The sequence below is a fragment of the Trichechus manatus genome, unplaced genomic scaffold (genome assembly GCF_000243295.1).
Source record: "Trichechus manatus latirostris isolate Lorelei unplaced genomic scaffold, TriManLat1.0 scaffold00003, whole genome shotgun sequence".
NCBI lineage: Eukaryota > Metazoa > Chordata > Mammalia > Sirenia > Trichechidae > Trichechus > Trichechus manatus.
In genome coordinates this window covers 10507353-10527889 of record NW_004443939.1, presented here as the reverse complement: position 1 = coordinate 10527889, position 20537 = coordinate 10507353, and the positions used below count along the sequence as shown (strand labels likewise).

Here is a 20537-nt window from a genome sequence, read left to right as displayed (position 1 = left end):
ATACACACCCAAAATATCTGTGCTTAGTTTTCTGAAGCTGACTCTATGAAAAGTATCATGGATATAGTTATTAAAATCATTTAGTATATACCTGTGAATGGAATCATTGCCAGTTTATAGAAATGTTGAAAGAAACTGAAGGCAATGAATTATAATGATTTTATTTTATTTTTGACCATGCTCGTTGGTTGAGCTGTGGAAGAGTTTTACAAAGATTTATTCTACAGTTAAGGTTTCTCACATGGCTGGAATGTGCCTATGTGGCCAACTCACTCTGAAGACCTCTGCGCCAAGCCAGCTTTGGACTCTGTGGTACCCAGCTGCTTCACATGCATGACAACAGAGGTTTGAGACCTGCAGACAAAGTGTGCCCTGCGCACTCCAGTTATAGGAAGATAAAGAAGCTTGCTTGTGCAGAGGCGTAAGTAAGGTACGGCAGGCAGAGTGCATGCCCTGGTTGCCACTTGAGGAGGGGTGCTAAGGAGCAGTTTCTATTGGCCACTGCAGTTTCCATCACCAGCTGTGAGAGATCATTCAGCAATTTAAAACTAATTGCCATAGGCGCTATTTTCCGTAGATAGGTCCCTGTGTACCTGAGATCTCCAGACCCCTTTCATTCAGACCCTTCTGCTATTGCTGTGGTGTATTCTATGCCTAAAATAAGTTTCACGAGTATAAACTGTTTGAGTCCTGTGAGTCCGTTTAGCAATTAAACAGGTAAGGCAACTCAAGTGTAATTAATGTAAGAGTTCATCATGCAATTGACTCCCCACAGCAAGGGGATACAATATAGCAGAATGGCTGAGGCCTGAGCCCTGGGGTCCACCTGCCTGGGCTCAAATCCAGGCTTCATGCTTGCTACATGAGTCTCCTTGAGTAAGTTATTTAACTTGTAAAATGGGGAACTAATAGCGCCCACCTTAAAGGATACTGTGAGGATTCAATGAGGTCATCCTTCTAAAAGGTTCTATAAAGACACCTGATGCAGAATAGCACTTATGTTTATTACTGTTAACAATTCTGTTCTTACAGTCCCAGGAAGCAAATTTCCAGAAGTTTTCTGTCCCTGCTTTTAGCCTTCACAAGTTCATAAATGTTAAGGTCCAGGCTAAAAGCAACCCTCTACACAATTACAAAGTACTTGTTATGATAATAAAGGAGACAGACATGATCATTTAAACATTTTTCCATTTGGGTAGATGGGAAACTAAACCACCAGGCTATCTTGTCAAAGCTATTGGATGGTTGCGAGATCAAAAGAGATAAGAAAAATGTTCTGAAAATTATAAACAGCAGTACGAATATAAGAGGTCTTCTTATCCTTGTCTATTTTTACAGTCTCTCTCCTGGGAATTTCACCCCTTTCAGAGCTTTGCCCATGGACTTACTCAAAATGACCACCACGACTGCCCCTTTAGCTTTGACCTCTGCTCCTAGTCCCAGTCCCACAACCCAAACTACCCACTGGATGATCCCCATGAAGGCTGTGCAGGGATGGCAACTCTGAATGCATTATCTTTTCCCCAACCCTGTTCCTCCCAGCCCACCTCCACCTCCAGCTTTCTGTGGCAAGGAGATCAACCAGGGGTGTCTGTGCCGGTGCTGAGTCTGTTTGCCCTCAGATTCATTCCTTACTCTTCCCCTGCTCTGCATCCTCAGGGGAGACAATCTCTGCAGGCTGAGATTCCCAGGCTCCCATGTCAGGTAGCTCCCTTGCAGGGAGGGTCCCAGTCATGGGAGTCAGTGACTAGCCTTTGGAAGTGGGAAGAAAAGAGGAAGCCAAGTTGTTTCTGCCCCTTCTTTCTGCCTTGGGCAATGACCCCAGTAGTGGGAGCATCTTCTCATGGCTCCAGCTCCCACAGAACAGGCTTGTCGTCACCACTGCAGATTCCACAGATGACCCCAGATCTGGGCTCCAGTAAAACCACCTCTTCTCACTGTCCCTCCAGCCTAGCTGTGGCTTCTGTCTGTTGCTGATCGTTGAGCTGCATCACCATCTCTTGTTTAGCTTTTCAGCAACTCTATCACCTGCGTAGCCAATTCCCTACATTAAATTCCCTGTGTTCAATACTCAAAGCTGGTTCTGCTTTCCTGACTGGAACCTGATGTGTAGGTATGAGATTATCCAGGCAGAGTTTATGCTGCTTCAAGCCCTTTCGTATCTACAATAAGGTATTGAGGCAGACAGGTAGAACTGGGGAGGCTAATGTAGGTCTTCTAGGGCTGGAAGAGGGAGGCGAGAAGACCTGTGGAATATACAGCATAGGCCCGAGGCTGGTGTTTCTCAAATCTGGCTGCATGCACATAGAACATAGAAAAAGCTTGATAAAAATGTGTTGAAATTAGTTGGGGAGCTTTGATAAAAAAGCACGTTTCGGCACCATCCTAAATGTTGCTGATTTGATTTGTCTGGAGTAGAGCCTAGGCATGGGTATTTTTTGAAGCCCCCAGAGTGGTTGTAATCTATAGCTTGAGTTGTGAAGCACTTCCCTAGATAATGGGACCCTGGCGTTGCAGTGGAAACCCTGGTGGCATAGTGGTTAAGAGCTACAGCTGCTAACCAAAAGGTCTGCAGTTTGAATCTACCAGGCGCTCCTTGGAAACTCTATGGGGCAGTTCTACTCTGTTCTATAGGGTCACTATGAGTCGGAATTGACTCGATGGCCATGGGTTTTTTGGTTTGGGTTGTTGCAGTTGGAGCAGTTGGAATGTGTGCGTGTGTGTGTGTGAGAGAGAGAAACAAGGATATGAAACTGTCCATATAGACATTGATTATAAAGACCAGAGAATTAACAAAGAAAGAAGGCTGAACATTAGTCTGAAAAAGCCAAATGCTAATTACTTATCGTTTATGCAAAGAATTGATCATCATGCTTTGAAACCCTGGCGGTGTAGCGGTTAAGAGCTCAGCTGCTAACCAAAAGCTCGGCAGTTCGAATCTACCAGGCACTCCTTGGAAACCCTATGGGGCAGTTCTACACTGTCCTGTAGAGTCATTATGCTTAGCTACCCTTTAATGTAATCAAGATTTTTCTTAACATTTCATTAACTGTGTTTGTTGTGAGATTTGGCTGTTTCCCTTAGAAAACTCTATGAAGCACAAAATGTGATGAATCAATAATGAACCTGCATTCCCAAGTCACAGATGCAAACGAGGGTCCTTATTTTCCCATCTGTCTTCGAGGCCTGCCACTCAGACAACAAGGTCATCTGATCAGCGCTTTAAAAACATCAGTGTGAAGACATCAGGGGGCTGTCTCCACCACCACATCACATTGCCTCTTGCTGCGATCCTTGCTCAACTTCAAACAGAGGCACTTGGCCCACAAGGCAGAGCCTAGCTAAAAAATCAGGGAGGAAATTCTATTATATTTAACATGGGGAAAGCAGAGCCTGCTACTGACCAGCAAAACAAATTTACTCACAAGCAATTTCCCTTTCACCCAGGCGAGCGCAGATACTACGAGGTTACTTCGGAATTTAAGGGGGAGCTCCCATGTGGGAGATCCTGTAAACTCTCTCTCAGAGATTGAATCTGACTAGAAAAGATCTTGTTTGGCAGGAATGGAAACATATGACAGATACAAGAGGAATATTAACACGAGGGCAGAGAAGGTGAACCCAAGAGCAAACTGCATGCAATTCAGAACCTGAATAATAGAAATAGCAAACTGAGTTTCAACAATTCAGGGAATTATAGTTAGAAGAAATCTTAGAAGTTATTGAGCCTAAGTTCCTCAGTTTGCAAATAAGGAAACTGAGGCCCAGAGAAGGTAAGCAATTTGCCCAGGGTCACCTGCCACTGATTGACACAGTAAGAACTAGAACCTAAGCAGGTGCCTTTCCTCTAAACTCTTGCTGCTCAAAGTCTGTGGACCATCACTCCTGTGATGATGCCAGAAATGCAGTCTCAGCCTCACCTCAGACTTTCTCTTTCAGAATCTGCATTTTAACAACATCCCTAGGTGATTTGTATGCACATTACAATTTGAGAAGCATTGCTCTAAACCACACTTTGATGCCTCTAGGGATTTTAGCTCATCCACAGACCTGGTTAGGGTGGAGATTTTATCCATTTCTTGAAAGATACTTGCTCCCAAACCCAAGGCAGAAACTGATATTAACCTTTATAAATGCAGGAAGGGAAAGTGTAAATGACAGAAAATCACTGACTAGTACCCCGTTGCAAGGAGTCCCTGGATGGTGCAAACGGTCAATGTGTTTGGTTACTAACTGAAAGGTTGGAGGTTCAAGTCCATTCAGACGCACCCCGGAAGAAAGGCCTGGTGATCTACTTCTGAAAAATCAGCCATTGAAAATCTTATGGAGCACAGTTCTACTCTGATACACATAAGGTCGCAATGAGTTGGAATCAACTTGACGATGGCAACCAGTTACCCACTTGTATGACTTAAAAAAGAACTTCTAAGAATCAAACACGTGGAACATAGAAAAAGCTTGATAAAAGTGTGTTAAAGAAATGAATACAGCTTTGTAATATGTAGAGAAAAGATTCCAGGACAGAGACTTTTGATGTTCAATGTAACACACATTTGTAGAACATCTACTACGTGCTAAGTGGAGGAGATACATTCCGATTGAGAAGCTGAAGGTCTGGTGGACAAGCTTTCAGAATATGTGCTCCTATAAGGCAAGGATTTATCATCTCCCTTCTCTCCTTAAATGTGCCTTGCATGCAAACTTATGTCATGCCAATATTCACAAGTATTGTTTTAACTGGAAGCTTTCCACACCCTATTCATACAGTGGGGATTGTTGAGTGATGGGGGTGGATTGGGACGGAAGAGCTTGGCTTCTCAGCCTCTCTACTTTTGGATCTACTCCCCACTGGGATTGAAAAGTCCTTCTTATCTAATCTCTGCACATTCCCTCCATCTGCCCCGTCTCTGCAGAGCACTGAGTCTAAGGCAGTTTGATGAAGAGACAGAGGTTGGCTGCTTCACTGGAGCTATGGCCCTCTCTGTCCTAGCCTAGCTGCTGAGTGATTTCCTGGTTTCCTCTCTACAAGGCGCCTCCACCCCTGAACTGCCTGAATAGCTGTGTTGAAAGTTATCCTTGAGTTTATCTTGAGCTGAAAATTACATTACACTTCTTGGGTTCAGGCAGCACCTAGCTACACTTCTTCACTTTGGCTGAGACTTGGAAACAGATCAGACAGGGAAAGAATTTGTCAAAAGCTGGCCACTTTTGTCTTTCTGCAGAAAGGGACTGTAGCCAAAGGCCAATGCGAGGAAAGAAAATAAAGACTTCAAGGTCTCCGCTGGGGTTCATGGCAGAGAATGTTGTCCAGCAGAAGGACTCCGGCTGGTAAGAAGGTATCACCTCTTTGCGCAAATAGCAATGATAACAACAACGATAATTATGATGATGATGTTAGTCAACATTAAGCTCTTATTATGTGCCAGAGACAGTGCTAGCGATTTTACATGCATTATCTTATTGTTTCCTTTTATCTTTACAACAATCCTGTGAGATAGATACATGTTTTTTGCTTGCTTTTTATTTTTTAACCACGATCTTTTTACAGACTGATTCTGCAGGAGACCTCAGGGGATGAAATAAAAGAAAAAAATACAATTTAAATTCATTGAACTCTAATTATATATCAGGCCCCATGCTAGGTTTTTTCATGTGTCGTAAGACAGATGAAAGTTAGTTAGTCAACAAATATTATCTTATTCATTTGAGAGATATTTATTGCATACTAAGTGTTAAGTGGAGACCTGGTGGTGTAGTGGTTAAGAGCTTGGCTGCTAACCAAAAGGTTGGCAGTTCGAATCCACCAGCTGCTCCTTGGAAACCCTATGGGACAGTTCTACTCTGTCCTACAGGGTCACTATGAGTCAGAATCGACTCAACAGCAATGGGTTTGGTTTTGTACTTTACATTCATTATTTCTGCCAATGACAACCCTATAAGTACTGTTATCACCATATATACACGTAAGTGCTAATTTTCTTTTCTTTTCTTCGAGGAATATTTACTGAATGCTGGCTATGTTGTAGGAGATAGAGGGGTATATAAGGCAGAGAAAGTCCCTGATTTCCTGGGGCTTATCTTATAGCAAGGAAAGACAAATAAATAAAATGAATAAAAAGGAAAATATCTGACAGGATAAATACTCTGACAGAAATAAGGCAGAGTTACATGATAAAGAAGGAACCCTGGTGGTACAATGATTAAGCGCTCTGCTGCTAACTGAAAGGTCGGCAGTTCGAATCCATCAGCCACTACATGGGAGAAAACACCTGGTGATCTGCTCCCACAAAGATTACAGCCTAGGCAACCCTATGGAGCAGTTCTACTCTGTTATATAGGGTCACAATGAGTTGGAAATGACTCTACAGCACCCAACAACAACAACATATGATAAAGAGGGAGTGAGGGCTACTTTAGATTCAGGGGTCAGACCTTTCTGAAGAGGTGGTGTTTTAGGTGAGAAATGAATGACAAGAAGGAGGAGGCCATGCAAAGATGTGGGGACAAGGCACTCCAGGCAGAGTGCAGAGGCCCTATGGCCCAAGGAATGCACCTAGATTGTTCAAGCAATAGAACCGTGTCCAGTGTGGCTAGAGCTGAATGACTGAGGTGAGAGTAGAACAAGAGGAGGCCATGAGGTAAACAGGGAGCCTTACAGGCCAGGGCAAGGAGCTGGGAATCTATTCTAAATGGGATGGGAAGTCCTTAGGGGGTTTTAACAAGGCACAGGATATTTTAAAAAGGTCACTCGTTCCTGTGATCAGAAATAGCCTGTAGAAAGCAAGGTGGGAGAAGGAAATCATCCCCGAGGCTGCTATAGAATTTTAAATAAGACATGATGGTGGTTTAGACTAGATAGTAAGTGGAGATAGAGGAGAGTGGGTGGCTAATTGACGGGCGCTTGCTCATGGTATGGGAGGCCTGTTTTTCCAGTCCCCAGCACACTGGGAAAGTGGCTTGAGGGCTAAGTTTAGTCTCTGTAGTTTCCACAGAGCTTGGCTAAGTCCTGGCATTTTATAGGTGATTGATAAATGTTTGTTAAACTGAATCAATGCTTAAATGGATCAATTGCTAGAGTGGATCTGTTTGCTTACTGGACAATCGGAAAGTTGAAGCTATATACTGGCTGGGTAAAGGGGCTCAAGCAAAAGTAAATATGAGTTATAATATTGTTGCTTCTCAGGCTTCACTAGAATCAAATAGATCAATTTAATGATTCTAAAAGATTAAAACTGAAGAAGTCAGATCTGAACTAGGTCCAATTAAAGGCATTTAATCTTTCTGAGCCTCAGTTTACTCTTTTGTAATGGAAGGATCAGAATATCTTCCCTGGAAAGCTGTTCTGGAACAGAGAGATAATGCATGTAAAAATCCCAGCACATTGCCTTGTCCTTGGGAAGAGGTTTGGCAAAAAGAAGCTCTCATGAAGAACAACACCCTTGGGGCCCCATAGGCCTTCTAAGAGCATTTATTCATGAACAAAAGGCTGAAATTTGGTAAGAAGTGAGAGTTTTGTGGTGTTTAAACTTACCCTATTCCCATCTCCTTCTCCATTGCTCCAAGGCTCTGCAGTAGCCTTGAAAACCAGTAGCCTAGTAGCCACTGGAGGAAGCAGAGTGAGTTTGGAGCTCCTCAAAGGCTCCATCTCTGGAGAATTGGCAGAATTTGACCTGTCTAACAGCTCTCTGGAAAAGCCCCATTCACAGGACTTGCCTTTATTTGACTGGACTCAAAGATCTTCAGTGAGAAAAGCCCTATACCCAGGGCATGTTCTGAAAAAAGTCACAGTTCCTGAGGTGGCTATACTAGTTGGGGCAAACAAGAGTTTGGCCAAAAAGCTTAAAAGGAAGATCTAGGGAATGAGATGTCCATAGGGACTTTGAAAAGCTCTGACATATTCCTGAGAATCTAGAAGGCCACGCTTATGCATGCCTAGGAAAAGAGCTGATAAAGCCCTCTCTCTCACTTCTAGCAAATCTTTAGGCCCTGCACAAACAAGAAGCGAAAGCAAAGACTGAGCTGTAAACTGTTGGAGAATTGAAGTATACCCCAATACATACATGGAGCCCTTTGGCAAAGGCTGAGACATTTACTGGTTTAAGGACATCTCTGTCCTATCATTAGCTGATCACTAAGTTATCTATGGAGCCCCTGGGTGGTACAAACGGTTAATGTTCTCATACGCTAGCCAAAAGGTTAGAAGTTCAAGTTCACCCAGAGGAACACTGGAAGAAAGGCCTGGTGATCTACTTCCAAAAAAAAAAAGCTGTTGAAAACCCTATGAAGCATAGTTCTACTCTGACACACATAGGGTCTTCATGAGTTGGAATAGACTCTGTGGCAATTTTTTTTTTTTTAAGCTAACTAAGCAGATACTTCAAAGAGCCCTGGTTGTGCAGTGGTTAAAGCACTTGGCCGCTAACTGAAAGGTCAACGGTTCAAAACCATCAGTCACTCCACGGGAGAAAGACGTGGCAGTCTGCTTCCTGAAACATTTACAGCCTTGGAAATCCTATGCGGCAGTTCTATTCTGTCCTTTAGGGTCACTATGAGTTGGAATTGACTTGAAGGCAACGGGATACTGGCAAAACAGATACTTCAGTGGCCATATGTAACAGGGAATACAGACTATGCAGAATTAGTCCAGGAATGTCACTAAATAAACAGCAACAACAAGAATGCACAGCATCACCAGAAGGGAGGGGATCTGATTTCCAAAGCTGCCACATTGTATTATTTAAAATGTCCAGTTTTCAACAGAAGTTAGGTCTTTGAAAAGATCAACAAAATTAACAAACCTTTAGTTATAGGGTCGCTATGTGTCGGAATCAACTGGACAGCAATGGGTTTGGTTTTTGTTTTTTTTAGCTACATTAGCTAGACTGACCAAGAAAGAAAAAGACTCAAGTTACTAAAATCAGGAATGAGAGGGGACGTCACTACTGACCTTACAGAAATAAAAAGGATTATAAAGAAATCCAATCAAAACTATATGCCAACACCTTATATAACCTATACAAAGTAGACAAATGCCTAGAAAAACACAAACTACCAATACTGACTCAAGAAGAAATAGAAAATCTGAATAGACCTACAATAAATAAAGAGGTTGAAATAGTAATTTAAAATTTTTCCAAAAAGAAAAGTCCAGGCCCAGGTGGCTTTAGTGGTGAAATATACTAAACATTTAAAGAAAAATTAACACAAATCCCTCACAAATTCTTCAAAAAATAGAAGAGGAGAAAATACATCCCAATTCATTCTATGAGGCCAATATTATTCTGATACCAACACTAGACAAAGACATCACAAGAAAAGAAAACTACAGACCAATCTCTTTTATGATTACAGAAGCAAACATCCTTAACAAAATAGTAGGAAGTTGAATCCAGCAACATACTAAAAGGTTTGAACACTGTGACCACGGGGGAATTATTCCAGGAATGCGAGCTTGGATTAACATACAAAAATCAATCAATGTAATAACATACCATATTAAAGGACATATGAAGGACAAAAAGAATATGACTGTCTCAACAGATACAGAAAAAGCATCTGACAAAGCGCGATACAATTTCATTAAAAAAAAAAAACTTAAAAAGGAAGAATAGAAGGGAACTTTCTCAAACTTATAAGGGCATCTATGAAAAACCCACAGCTAACTTCATAGTTAATGGTGAAAGACTGAAAGCTTTCAGTCTTTGTGAAAGCTTTCAGGAAGAAATAAGGATATCCACTCTTTCCACTTCTATTCAGCATTGTACTGGAAGTTCTAACCAGGGCAATTAAAGCAAGAAAAAGAAATAAAACATATCCAGATTAGAAAGAAAGAAGCAAAACTATCTCTATTTGCAGATGCCATGATCTTGCATATATAAAATCCAAAGGAATTCACAAAACAAAAACAAAAAAACCATTAGCACTAATAAATGAGTCCACCAAAGCAGCAGGATATAAGATCAATATATGAAAATCAATTGAATCTCTATACACTAGCAATGAATAATCTGAAAATGAAATTAAGTTAACCCTAAGATTTATATGGAAATGCAAGGGACTCAGAATAGCCAAAACAATCTTGAAAAAGAAAAACAAAATTGGAGGTCGTAATAATCACTTTTATATGTCACTTGGCAAGGTATAGTCCCCAGTTATTCAAACACTAATCTAGGTATTGCTATGAAGGTATTTTGCGGATGTGATTAATATCTACAATCATGTGACTTTAAGTAAAGGATATTATCCTTGATAAGTGGATGGGCTTGATCCAATAAGTTGAAAAGTCTTAAGAACAAAACTGAGTATCCCTGAGGAAGAAGAAATTCCACCTGTGGACTACAGTGTCATCTCCTGCCTGAGAGTTTCCAGCCAGCCTTTCCTGACAGCCTATTCTACAGATTTTGCACTTGATTAGCCAGATCCCATAATCAGTTACCTGGCCAACCAACTGGAAGAGACCCATACTTATGCCTATTCCAAAGAAAGGTGAGCCAACCGAACGTAGAAATTATTGAACAATGTCATTAATATCACATGCAAGTAAGATTTTGCTGAAGATCATTCAAAAGCAGCTGCAGCCGTACATCGACAGGGAACTGCCAGAAATTCAAGCCAGGTTCCGAAGAGGACGTAGAACAAGGCATATCATTACTGATGTCAGGCGGATCCTAGCTGAAACAGAGAATACCAGAAAGATGTTTACCTGTGTTTTATTGACTATGCTAAGGCATTCGACTTTGTGGATCATAACAAATTATGGATGACATTGCTAAGAATGGGAATTCCAGAACACTTAATTGTGCTCATGAGGAACCTGCACATAGGTCAAGAGGCAGTCGTTCAAACAGAACAAAGCGATACTGTGTGGTTTAAAGTCAGGAAAGGTATGTGTCAGGGTTGTATCCTTTCACCATACCTATTCAATCTGTATGCTGAGCAAAAAATCCGAGAAGATGGACTGTAAGAAGAAGAACATGGCATCAGGATTGGAGGAAGACTCATTAACAACCTGCGATATGCAGATGACTCAACCTTGCTTGCTGAAAGTGAAGAGGACTTGAAGCACATACTGAGAAAGATCAAAGACCATAGCCTTTGGTACGGATTACACCTCAACATAAAGAAAATAAAAATCCTCACAACTGGACCAATAAGCAACATCAGGACAAATGGAGAAAAGATTGAAGTTATCAAGGATTTCATTTTACTTGGATCCACAATCAACATCCATGGAAGCAGCAGTCAAGAAATCAAACAACGTATTGCATTGAGCAAATCTGCTGCAAAAGTCCTCTTTAAAATGTTAAAAGGCAAAGATGTCACCCTGAAGACTAAGGTGCACCTGACCCAATCCATGGTGTTTTTAATCACCTCATACGCATGGGAAAGTTGGACAATGAATAAGGAAGACTGAAGAAGAATCGATGCATTCGGATTACGGCGTCAGCGAAAAATATTGACTATACCATAGACTGCCAAAAGAATGAACAAATCTGTCTTGGAAGAAGTACAGCCAGAACGCTCCTTAGAAGCAAGGATGACAAGACTACATCTCACATACTTTGGACTTGTTATCAAGAGGGATCAGTCCCTGGAGAAGGACACTATGCCTGGTAAAGTAGAATGTCAGTGAAAAAGAGGAAGATCTTCAATAAGATGGATTGACACAGTGGCTGTGACAATGGGCTCAAGTACAACAACGATTGTGAGGATGGCACAGGACAGGGCAGCGTTTCGTTCTGTTGTACATAGTCACTATGAGTGGGAACTGACTCGACAGCACCTAACAACAACATAATCCTGTAAGACAACTGCTTGTATATATATATATAAACCAAAAAACCCAAACCCATTGCCACTGAGTCGATTCCAATTCATAACGACCCTATAGGACAGAGTAGAACTGCCCCATAGGGTTTCCAAGTAGTGCCTGGTGGATTCCAACTGCCGACCTTTTGGTTAGCAGCCATAGCTCTTAACCACTATGCACCAGGGTTTCCATATATATCTCCTACTAGTTTTGTTTCTCTGGTGAATACCTGACTGATACAAAGAACTCACATTTCCTGATTTCAAAGGTTATTACAAATATACAGTAATCAAAACTGCATGGAATTGGAATAAGGGAAGACATACAGATTGATGGAGTAGAATTGAGAGTCCAGAAGTAAACTCATATATTTATGGTCAATTGGCTTTCAAGAAGATGCCAAGATAATTCAATGGTAAAGAATAATCTTTTCAACAAATGGTGCTGGGACAATGGATATTCACATGCAAAAGAATGAATTTGGACCCTTACCTCATACCAAATGCAGAAATTAGCTCAAACTGGATCAAAGAACTAAACATAAGAGCTAAACCTATAAAACTCATAGAAGAAAAATAGAAGTAAATCTTCATGAACTTGAGTTAAGCGATGGGTTCTTAGATGAAACAAAAGCATAAGCAACCAAAGGAAAAAAAGAGATAAAGTTGACTTCATCAAGATTAAAAAATTTGTGCTTCAAAGAATACTATGAAGAAAATGAAAAGATAACCCACAGAATGGGAGAAAATATTTTCAAATCACATACCTGATAAGGGTCTTATTGTTGTTAGGTGCCGTCAAGTCGGTTCTGACTCATAGTAACCCTATAGGACAGAGTAGAACTGCTCCATAGGGTTTCCAAGGAGCGACTGGTGGATTTGAACTACCATCCTCATGGTTAGCAGCCAGGCTCTTAACCTCTATGCCACCAGGGCTCTGATAAGGGTCTAGTATCCAAAATATATAAAGCACTATTACAATACAAAAAATAGAAAGACAAATAAACAATTTAAAAACGGGCAACAAATTTGGATAGACATTTCTTCAAGGAAGATATACAAATGGCCAATAAGCACATGAAAAGATGCTCAACATGATCATTACAAAAATGTAAACCAAAACCACAATAAAATGCTACTTCACACCCACTAGGATGACTATAACCAAAAAGATGGACAAGTGTTAGTGAGAATGTGGAGAAATTGGAACCCTCATACATTCCTTGTGGGAAAGTAAAATGATGCAGTCACTTTGGAAAACAGATTGGCAGTTCCTGAAAAAGTCAACACAGAACTAGCACATGACCCAAGAATTCTACTCCCAATATACCCAGGATTGAAAAACATATGTTCACACAAATATCTGTATATAAATGTTCATAATAGCATTATTCATAATAGCAAAAAGCAGAAACAACCCAAACGTGTACCATCAGATGAATGGATAAACAAATGTGGTATGTCCATACAATGGGATATTATTTGGTCATAAAAAGTAATGAAGTACTGATGCATGTTACAACATGGGAATGTAATGCTAAGTGGAAGAAGGGAGACACAAAAGGCTACATATTCTAATAATTCTACTTACATGAAATTTCCAGAATAGGCTAATGCACAGAGTCAGAAAGCAGATTAGTGGCTACCAGGGGCTGGAGGAGAGGGGAATGGAGAGTGACCGCTAATGGATACAGGGTTTCTTTTTGGGGTGATGAAAACACTCTAAAATAAGATAGTGGTAAGAGTTGCAGGGAGCCCTGTTGGCTCAATGGGTAAGAGCTCAGCTGCTAACTGAAAGGTTGGCAGTTGGAACCCACCAGCTGCTCTGCAGGAGAAAGATGTGGCAGTTTGCTTCTGTAAAGATTACAGCCTTGGAAACCCTAACAGGTAGCTCTAATTCTATCCTGTGGGGTCACTATGAGTAGGAATTGACTTGACGGCAACAGGTTTTTGGCACGGTTGTACAACTCTGTGAATATACTAAAAACACGGAATTGTACACTTTAAAAGGTTGAATTTTCTCCAAGTTGAAATTAATAAAAAACTAAGAATTACAGTGACTCAAGAAAGATTGTCAAATTTGTCATTGTTGCTAATAGAATACAAATTCTGTAAAAATCTTGTATAAAACAATATAGGTACTGATTTTTGGTGAAATGAAGGCAAGCTGAAAAATAAATTTTGTGGAACTAATATATAACAACCTATGAATTATGTATACTCCTTCTGGCCTGTAAAAAGAATACCCAGACATACACAATAATGATTAAGGTAGTCATCTTTGATAGTTCCCGGGTTTTATCACATAAAACCCATAGTTTTACATATATTTTTTAAATTTTGTCATTACAAAGTTATATTTGTCAAGGTGGGAGGACAGAACATATTTCACCTAACCATTTGTTAGCTTGATTTATAACTTTTAAATATTTAAATGTATGGTATGGGGGCCTGCATTTGTACTCATGCCCCAGGCCCTATAATTGTTAGAGGTGGGCCAGGGACTCAGCAATGACAGAAGAAATACAGCCTGAAGCTTTGAACACAGCCAAACTAAAACCTCAAACTTGTTCCTTCTGCAAATTAAAATACCATCCCGAAAGCTTCTTGTAAAAACCCACTGCAGTCACACCAGCTTTGCCTTCGGGGTCATAGTCCAAAGGACCTTCTAGGCCTTCCCAGCTGGGAGTTGTTGCTACAGATGGCAATGAGCCCTTACCTGCCTTCACACACTTAATACATCTCACTGTTTTAAATGGTGGGGATTTGTCATTGATTTTCATTTGTTTTCTTTTGCATAACTTTGATTGTCATCTTGAAGGTAAAGACAGCAGTTTTATAACTACGTTTCACTCTTGCCTTGGAAAAAGCATTGTCCAATTTGACAAAAGGCTTTCAGAGCTAGCTTCAAAGTTGTGAAATTCCCCATGTTATCATTTTATGTTTTACCTGTCTCCTTGTAGGAGTTCTTGGGTGGTGCAAATGGTTAAGCACTCAACTACTAAATGAAAGGTTAGTGGTTTGAACCCACTCAGAGGCATCTTGGAAGAAAGGCCTGATGATCTGCTTCTGAAGGGTCACAGCCTTGAAAACCCTATGGAGCAGTTCTACTCTGAAATGCATAGGGTCACCATGAGTTGGAACCAAATTGGCAGTAACTGGGTTTTGGTTTTTGTCTTCTTGTAGTGAGGTTTGGCTGCTTGGTGGGGCTATGAGGATAGGGAAGGGAACTGGCATTCTATTTGGGAGTTAATCTTAGGGAGAGAGGAATTCTAAGAGCGTAGTGGTGGCAGGTCAGAGAGGAGAAAAGAAAGAGATGCATCACTAGTTTCTAAGGGAAAGAGAAAAATGGGTGTCAAAATGCCAGCTATAAAACCCATTGCTGTCAAGTCGATTCCGACTCATAGCGACCCTATAGGACAGAGTGGAACTGCCCCATAGAGTTTCCAAGGAGCGCCTGGTGGATTCACACTACTGGCCTTTTGGTTAGCAGATGTAGCTCTTAACCACCACACCACCAGGGTTTCTAAAATGCCAGCTAGGGGTGCCAAAATGAACATGGAGACTGAAGTGCAAAAGGCCCCATGGGATTTCCCACTTTTGATTGTATTTTACTGTCGTTCTCTCCAAGCAAACATGGCAACTATACATTTCATGCTATTGCAGATTAATGTGATGGATAATCTGACAGCTAACATAAAACAGGGGTGTCTGACATCAAAGCACACCTTCAGCTGCAGTTGAACATCTTTGAGGAACTTCAATACTCTCTCGTTAGACATCAGGTCATGAAAGCGGTAGACGATTTTTGTATTAAGCTAAAAACCATGAGAGACTTAGATTTTGCTCTCCAGAATGATGGCAGTGGAGAAAGAATGAAAACTTCAAGAAACAAGGACATATAAGTGTTTGAAAAGAATTTTGATAATAAAAGAGGAGGTCTCTGATGCAAATATGACAGGCAGCAAGACAACAGCCCAGCGCCTAATAGTAAATACAGGTTAGCGAAAATTAGTCAGCCTGGGATACAGATTATCAGCTACTTTTGAAACACAGATTAACAGGAACAAATAAAGTATCAGGGTGGGAAGCATTTTCACAGTAAATAATAAAAGCTTTAATCTTTGTTTAAACAAGACTTCAAAAGGATTCATACATCAACCAGTAGTGTGATCATTAAAAAAAAAAAAAAAAAAAGATTAGCTTGAAGAAATGCAAAACAGAGTGACCAAACTTCTGCCTTGTTTTAAGACCAATCAACATTTTCTACCTGGGCAAGTAGAATACAATAAGCACTTGGATGATTGTAAAGGCTCTTACAGTTGCCTTTAACTGGACGATGAAATAGCCAAACAGTGTGGTTGAAGGCCAATGTTTATTTTACACATTACCTGTTCTATTAATGGGATTGTGGGCCACGGGGCCTCCAGGCACACACAAATATGCTAAAATACCCTACACTGTAATTAAGTGGCACAGAGGGGATTAGAGCAAATTAAGTGGCTGTTATATTTACCATAGTGTAGTCTAGGTCAGACACTTTGATGCTGTCATGGCAGAGACCAGTGAATTTTACTTAGGAAGTCTACAAAATATAGAGGATGTTTTCTTACAGAGCAAGGGCTTTAATGAACCGGTCTTTTCCCAATAATAAAAAATATACATAAAGAAAAATGTCCCAAATGGATACTCCTAGAGTGAAAGATGAGAATCCCTTTGCCAGAATAAAGGACAAATGAATCAACAACAGTATCAGTTAAAGAAATTACATCTTTCAACTGCTCTGACTGGGATTAAAACAGAGGATCACAGACAGAGAAAAATGTAGAACAAAAAATCAAAGTCACAAAAAAGACCAGACTTACTGGTCTGACAGAGAATGGAGGAACCCCCGAGACGATGGACCTAAGACAGCCTTCTGACCCTCTAGATCAGAAAACTTGGAACTGAAGCCATTCCCAGAGACCACCTTCCAGCCAAACAATAGACAAGCCAATAAAACAAACAATAACAGCCAAGAGGAACATGCTTATTAGAACAATCAACCATAAGGGATCCAAAGGGCAATATTTGCCCAAAAGCAAAGATGAAAAGGCAGAAAGCAGTAGAAAATCAGGACAAAAGGAAACAGGGAACCCAGGGTGGATATGGGGAGAGTGCTGACACATTGTGGGAAATAAAGTCAAGGCCACGAAACACTTTGTGTACAAACTATTGAATGGGAATCTAATTTGCTCTGTAAACTCTCACCATATGCACAATAAAAAAAAATTAAAAAATAAAAAATTGGATCTTTAGACTTTATTAACAAGAGACTCAAAAGGAATCAAACTTCCACATCACACTCATTGCAGGCATGGGGCTTTCGTCCCCTGTGTGAGTCAGAACTTCTGCCTCTGAGTTCTTGAAAGGGAATGAAAAAATCAAATGATCACCTAACTGTTGCCCTGTTCAGTAAGTAAAGCACCAGAAAGCTTACAGAAATGAAGACCCTTTTAGCATAGAATAAATGTTCCTAAGCCAGCACCCTATCATCTTTTGTTTGATTTTTACCAACTCCATCATTCTCGATGAATGTTATTAGGTTACTTTTAAAATAGTAAATGTAAGTAGATTTTTGCTTTGATCATGTGGAATGAACATCACCACGCTTGAGATTACCGCCAATGCTGGTCTCCTGTGCATTTTCACATCAGAGCAAGAGCAAAATGGAATGAGGGCAGGACAAAATGGAATGACATCTGGAAATGCAGTGCTGGCCCAAGCAGAGGACAGCATTGCCTTTGCCCTAGAAACCTGAGTAGAAATGCTTACAAATGACAAGAAAGGAGATACAAAGTACTTACGAGGATCCAGGACTTGCAGTGGGAGGGGGCCCTGAAGAAATGAAAGAAAAACAAAAAGAAAACAGTCAGTCTAGGTTACTGAAGGGCAAGTGTGCATATAGTCAAACTATTACAAATTAGAGTTCTCAACCACCCCGAGGTGATATTTATCTTCCTGGGATTTATTATTTTGCTCCAGTTCCCACCAACCACCTCTATGAAAAAAATGTACCAGTGAGAACGTGTCTATATCCCACAGCTCAGGGCCTAAAAAATGCTAAGTCAAGTGCTGAAAAATGAGTCAAGAGAGCAGGCATCCTCAAACTATTGTGGGAGTTTCCAGTGGGAGGCTGAGTGATTGCAGGAGGGCCTAGATTACAACAGTGAGCAAATAGTCTCTGATGGCAACGACAGAAAAAGGGGCAAAAATACTACAAATCTTCCTAACTTCTCCAGACAAGGAACATCCTTGCTGGGAAGAAATGCTCAATGGCATGGTGGGTTAGAAAGGGGCTGTGGGGTCAGACAGATTTGGACTCCATCCCACGTCTTCTCTAGTTGGGCAACCCTGGGCATAGTACTTAACCTCTGGGCCTTGGTTTACTTATTTGTAAAATGGTATAATTGTACCAGCTTTAGGGTTGCTGGGCACATAGTAACCAGTAACAATCAGTTGCTGTCGAGTCAATTCCAACTCATGGTGACCCTATGTGTTTCAGAGTAGGACTGTGCTCCATAGTGTTTTCAGTGACTGTGACCTTTCAGAAGTAGGTCACCAAGCCCTTCTTCTAAGGTGCCTCTAGTTGGATTCGAACTGCCAACCTTTAGGTAGCCAAGTGCTTCATCATTTACACCACCCATGGACTCCTGGGCAAATAGTACATTCTCATTAAGTGTTCTTTCCGTCCTTCCTCTCCCCCACGGACTCTAGCCGTTATCCCACGCTGGTCTTAGAACCAAAGGCCAGACCCAGTAGGAGGCTGCTTACCAAACTTGACAAACAAGACTCCAGTGGTAGAAACCACCTTCTTGCCATTCGTCGCCACGCACTGGAAGTAGCCCGTGTCTGTGGTGTCCAGGTTTCTGATCCGCAGCCGAGATCCATAGTTGGTTGCCCGAAAGGAGATCCTCCGGGGCTCCTGGACCACTGGTGCGTCATTTTTGAACCAGCGGATGGTGGGAGGTGGATTCCCAGAGACTTTGCAGTGCAGTTCTGCTGTCTGCCCCAGGGACGTGGTGATGTTATTCATTGGTTCATCCAAGGTCAGGTAAGAATCTGTGAACACAGCGGGGAAGGAGGCAGGTGAGAGGTCAAACAGCTGGAGAGCACTTCCCAGCGGCCTGATGGATGGAATCCAAATCCACCCCAGTGTGCCCCAGGATTGTAAAGACACTCAATAGGAGGACGTGCTGGAAACAGACAAGGAATAAAATTATACATTTACCAAGGTCCCATGACCACTAAATAATTACTCATAGAGCCCGCTGTTTGGAAGGAAATTTGTTACTAATAATAGCAGAGTTTTTGTTTAAAAATGCCAACAATACAGCGAGGACGAGAAAGACGTAAAATTCACGTCAAATCTCCTCACCTCAAAAGAACGCCATTCTTAACATTCTGGCAAGCATTCTTTTAGCTTGTCCACTTTTGATAAGAAAGAAAGCATCAAGAACTGGGAAGAGTGGGAGCAACACATTTATATCCACACGGCATGAGATCAGGAAGGATGCTGGAAACCTATTTCCCAGTGATGACACAAAGGTTATAAAGATCAGGCCACTGGCAAAGTGATGAGTCAATGTCTATTTCCATAGTATTATTCATATCAGCCATAACAGGTTACAATGTATAATTCTATGCATTAAATTTTTAACTGAGATATAATTTACAGTCTGAAATGCACAGATCTGAAGCATACAGTTCTACGCATTGTATGCTGTATCTTAAGCATACAGTTCTTATGAATTGTATTGACAAATGCATGTAACCAACATCCCAGTCAAGAGAACATCAACACCCCAGAGATTCTTTGCAGTCAATCTTTGCTCCCACCCACTCACCTCCAGGCTGCTGTCTGGATTTCTATCACCATAGATATACTTTGCCTGTTCTAGAATTTCATAGAAATGGAATCATACTGTATGTACATTTTGTATTTGGCTTCTTTTCAGATTCATTGCATTAAACATTTTAATAATGTGTAAGTTTTATTTCAGCTTATTCTTCAATAAAATAATATTTAAACGTCACTAATATCTGTGAAATCTAGTTGCAGAGAAAATATTTAACTCATTTAAAAAATTTGTCTGTCACTCCCATATAAGGAATTTTTTTTTATTTCATTTTCTCTGCCCACCCATCCTTGGGAAGATCCCCTTGCCTCTTTCCTTCCCCTACCCTCCAACCCGTGATGACTGGTTTAGCAGCTGTCTTCACTGCAGGATTATAAGCCTCATAAGAGCAGGCAACATGACTGTTGTGGTCATCACTGCATCCCGTGCATCCTACTATATCTAGCAGTGTTGCCCAATAGAACTTTCTGCAATGATGCAAATGTCTACAATCTGCATTGTCTACTTGGTAGCCACTAGCCACATGTGGCTACTGAGCACTTGAAACGAGCCTAGAGCAACTGAGGAACTGAATTTTTTAATTTCAATTGCCACATGTGACTAGTGGCTACTGTACTGGACAGAGCCAAGTACATCATAGTAAATTTGTTGAATTTGATGCAAGGTTATTGAAAAATGACCCTTTTTTGAGATTTTTTAACTGGCTAATTTAATTACCCAAATGCTTGTGAAGTGTTTTCGTACATGCCAAACAACAAATGATGCTTGCATTATTTGCTTTGAATTTCCACATAAAATTTTTAAAAACCCGTTGCCGTTGAGTTGATTCCA

The 20537-nt window shown here is 40.9% G+C and overlaps 1 protein-coding gene across 1 annotated transcript in view; it reads right to left on the bottom strand.

Annotated features, from left to right (window-relative positions):
- Window positions 1-20537, bottom strand: part of ROR1 (receptor tyrosine kinase like orphan receptor 1) — a 484054-nt gene that overhangs the window by 142730 nt on the left and 320787 nt on the right. The window contains exons 3-4 of the mRNA XM_004369015.1: window positions 18622-18909; window positions 17655-17685 (exon numbers count right to left, since the gene is read on the bottom strand). Of these exons, the coding sequence (XP_004369072.1) occupies window positions 17655-17685; window positions 18622-18909 (319 nt within the window). The remainder of the gene's footprint in view (window positions 1-17654; window positions 17686-18621; window positions 18910-20537) is intronic.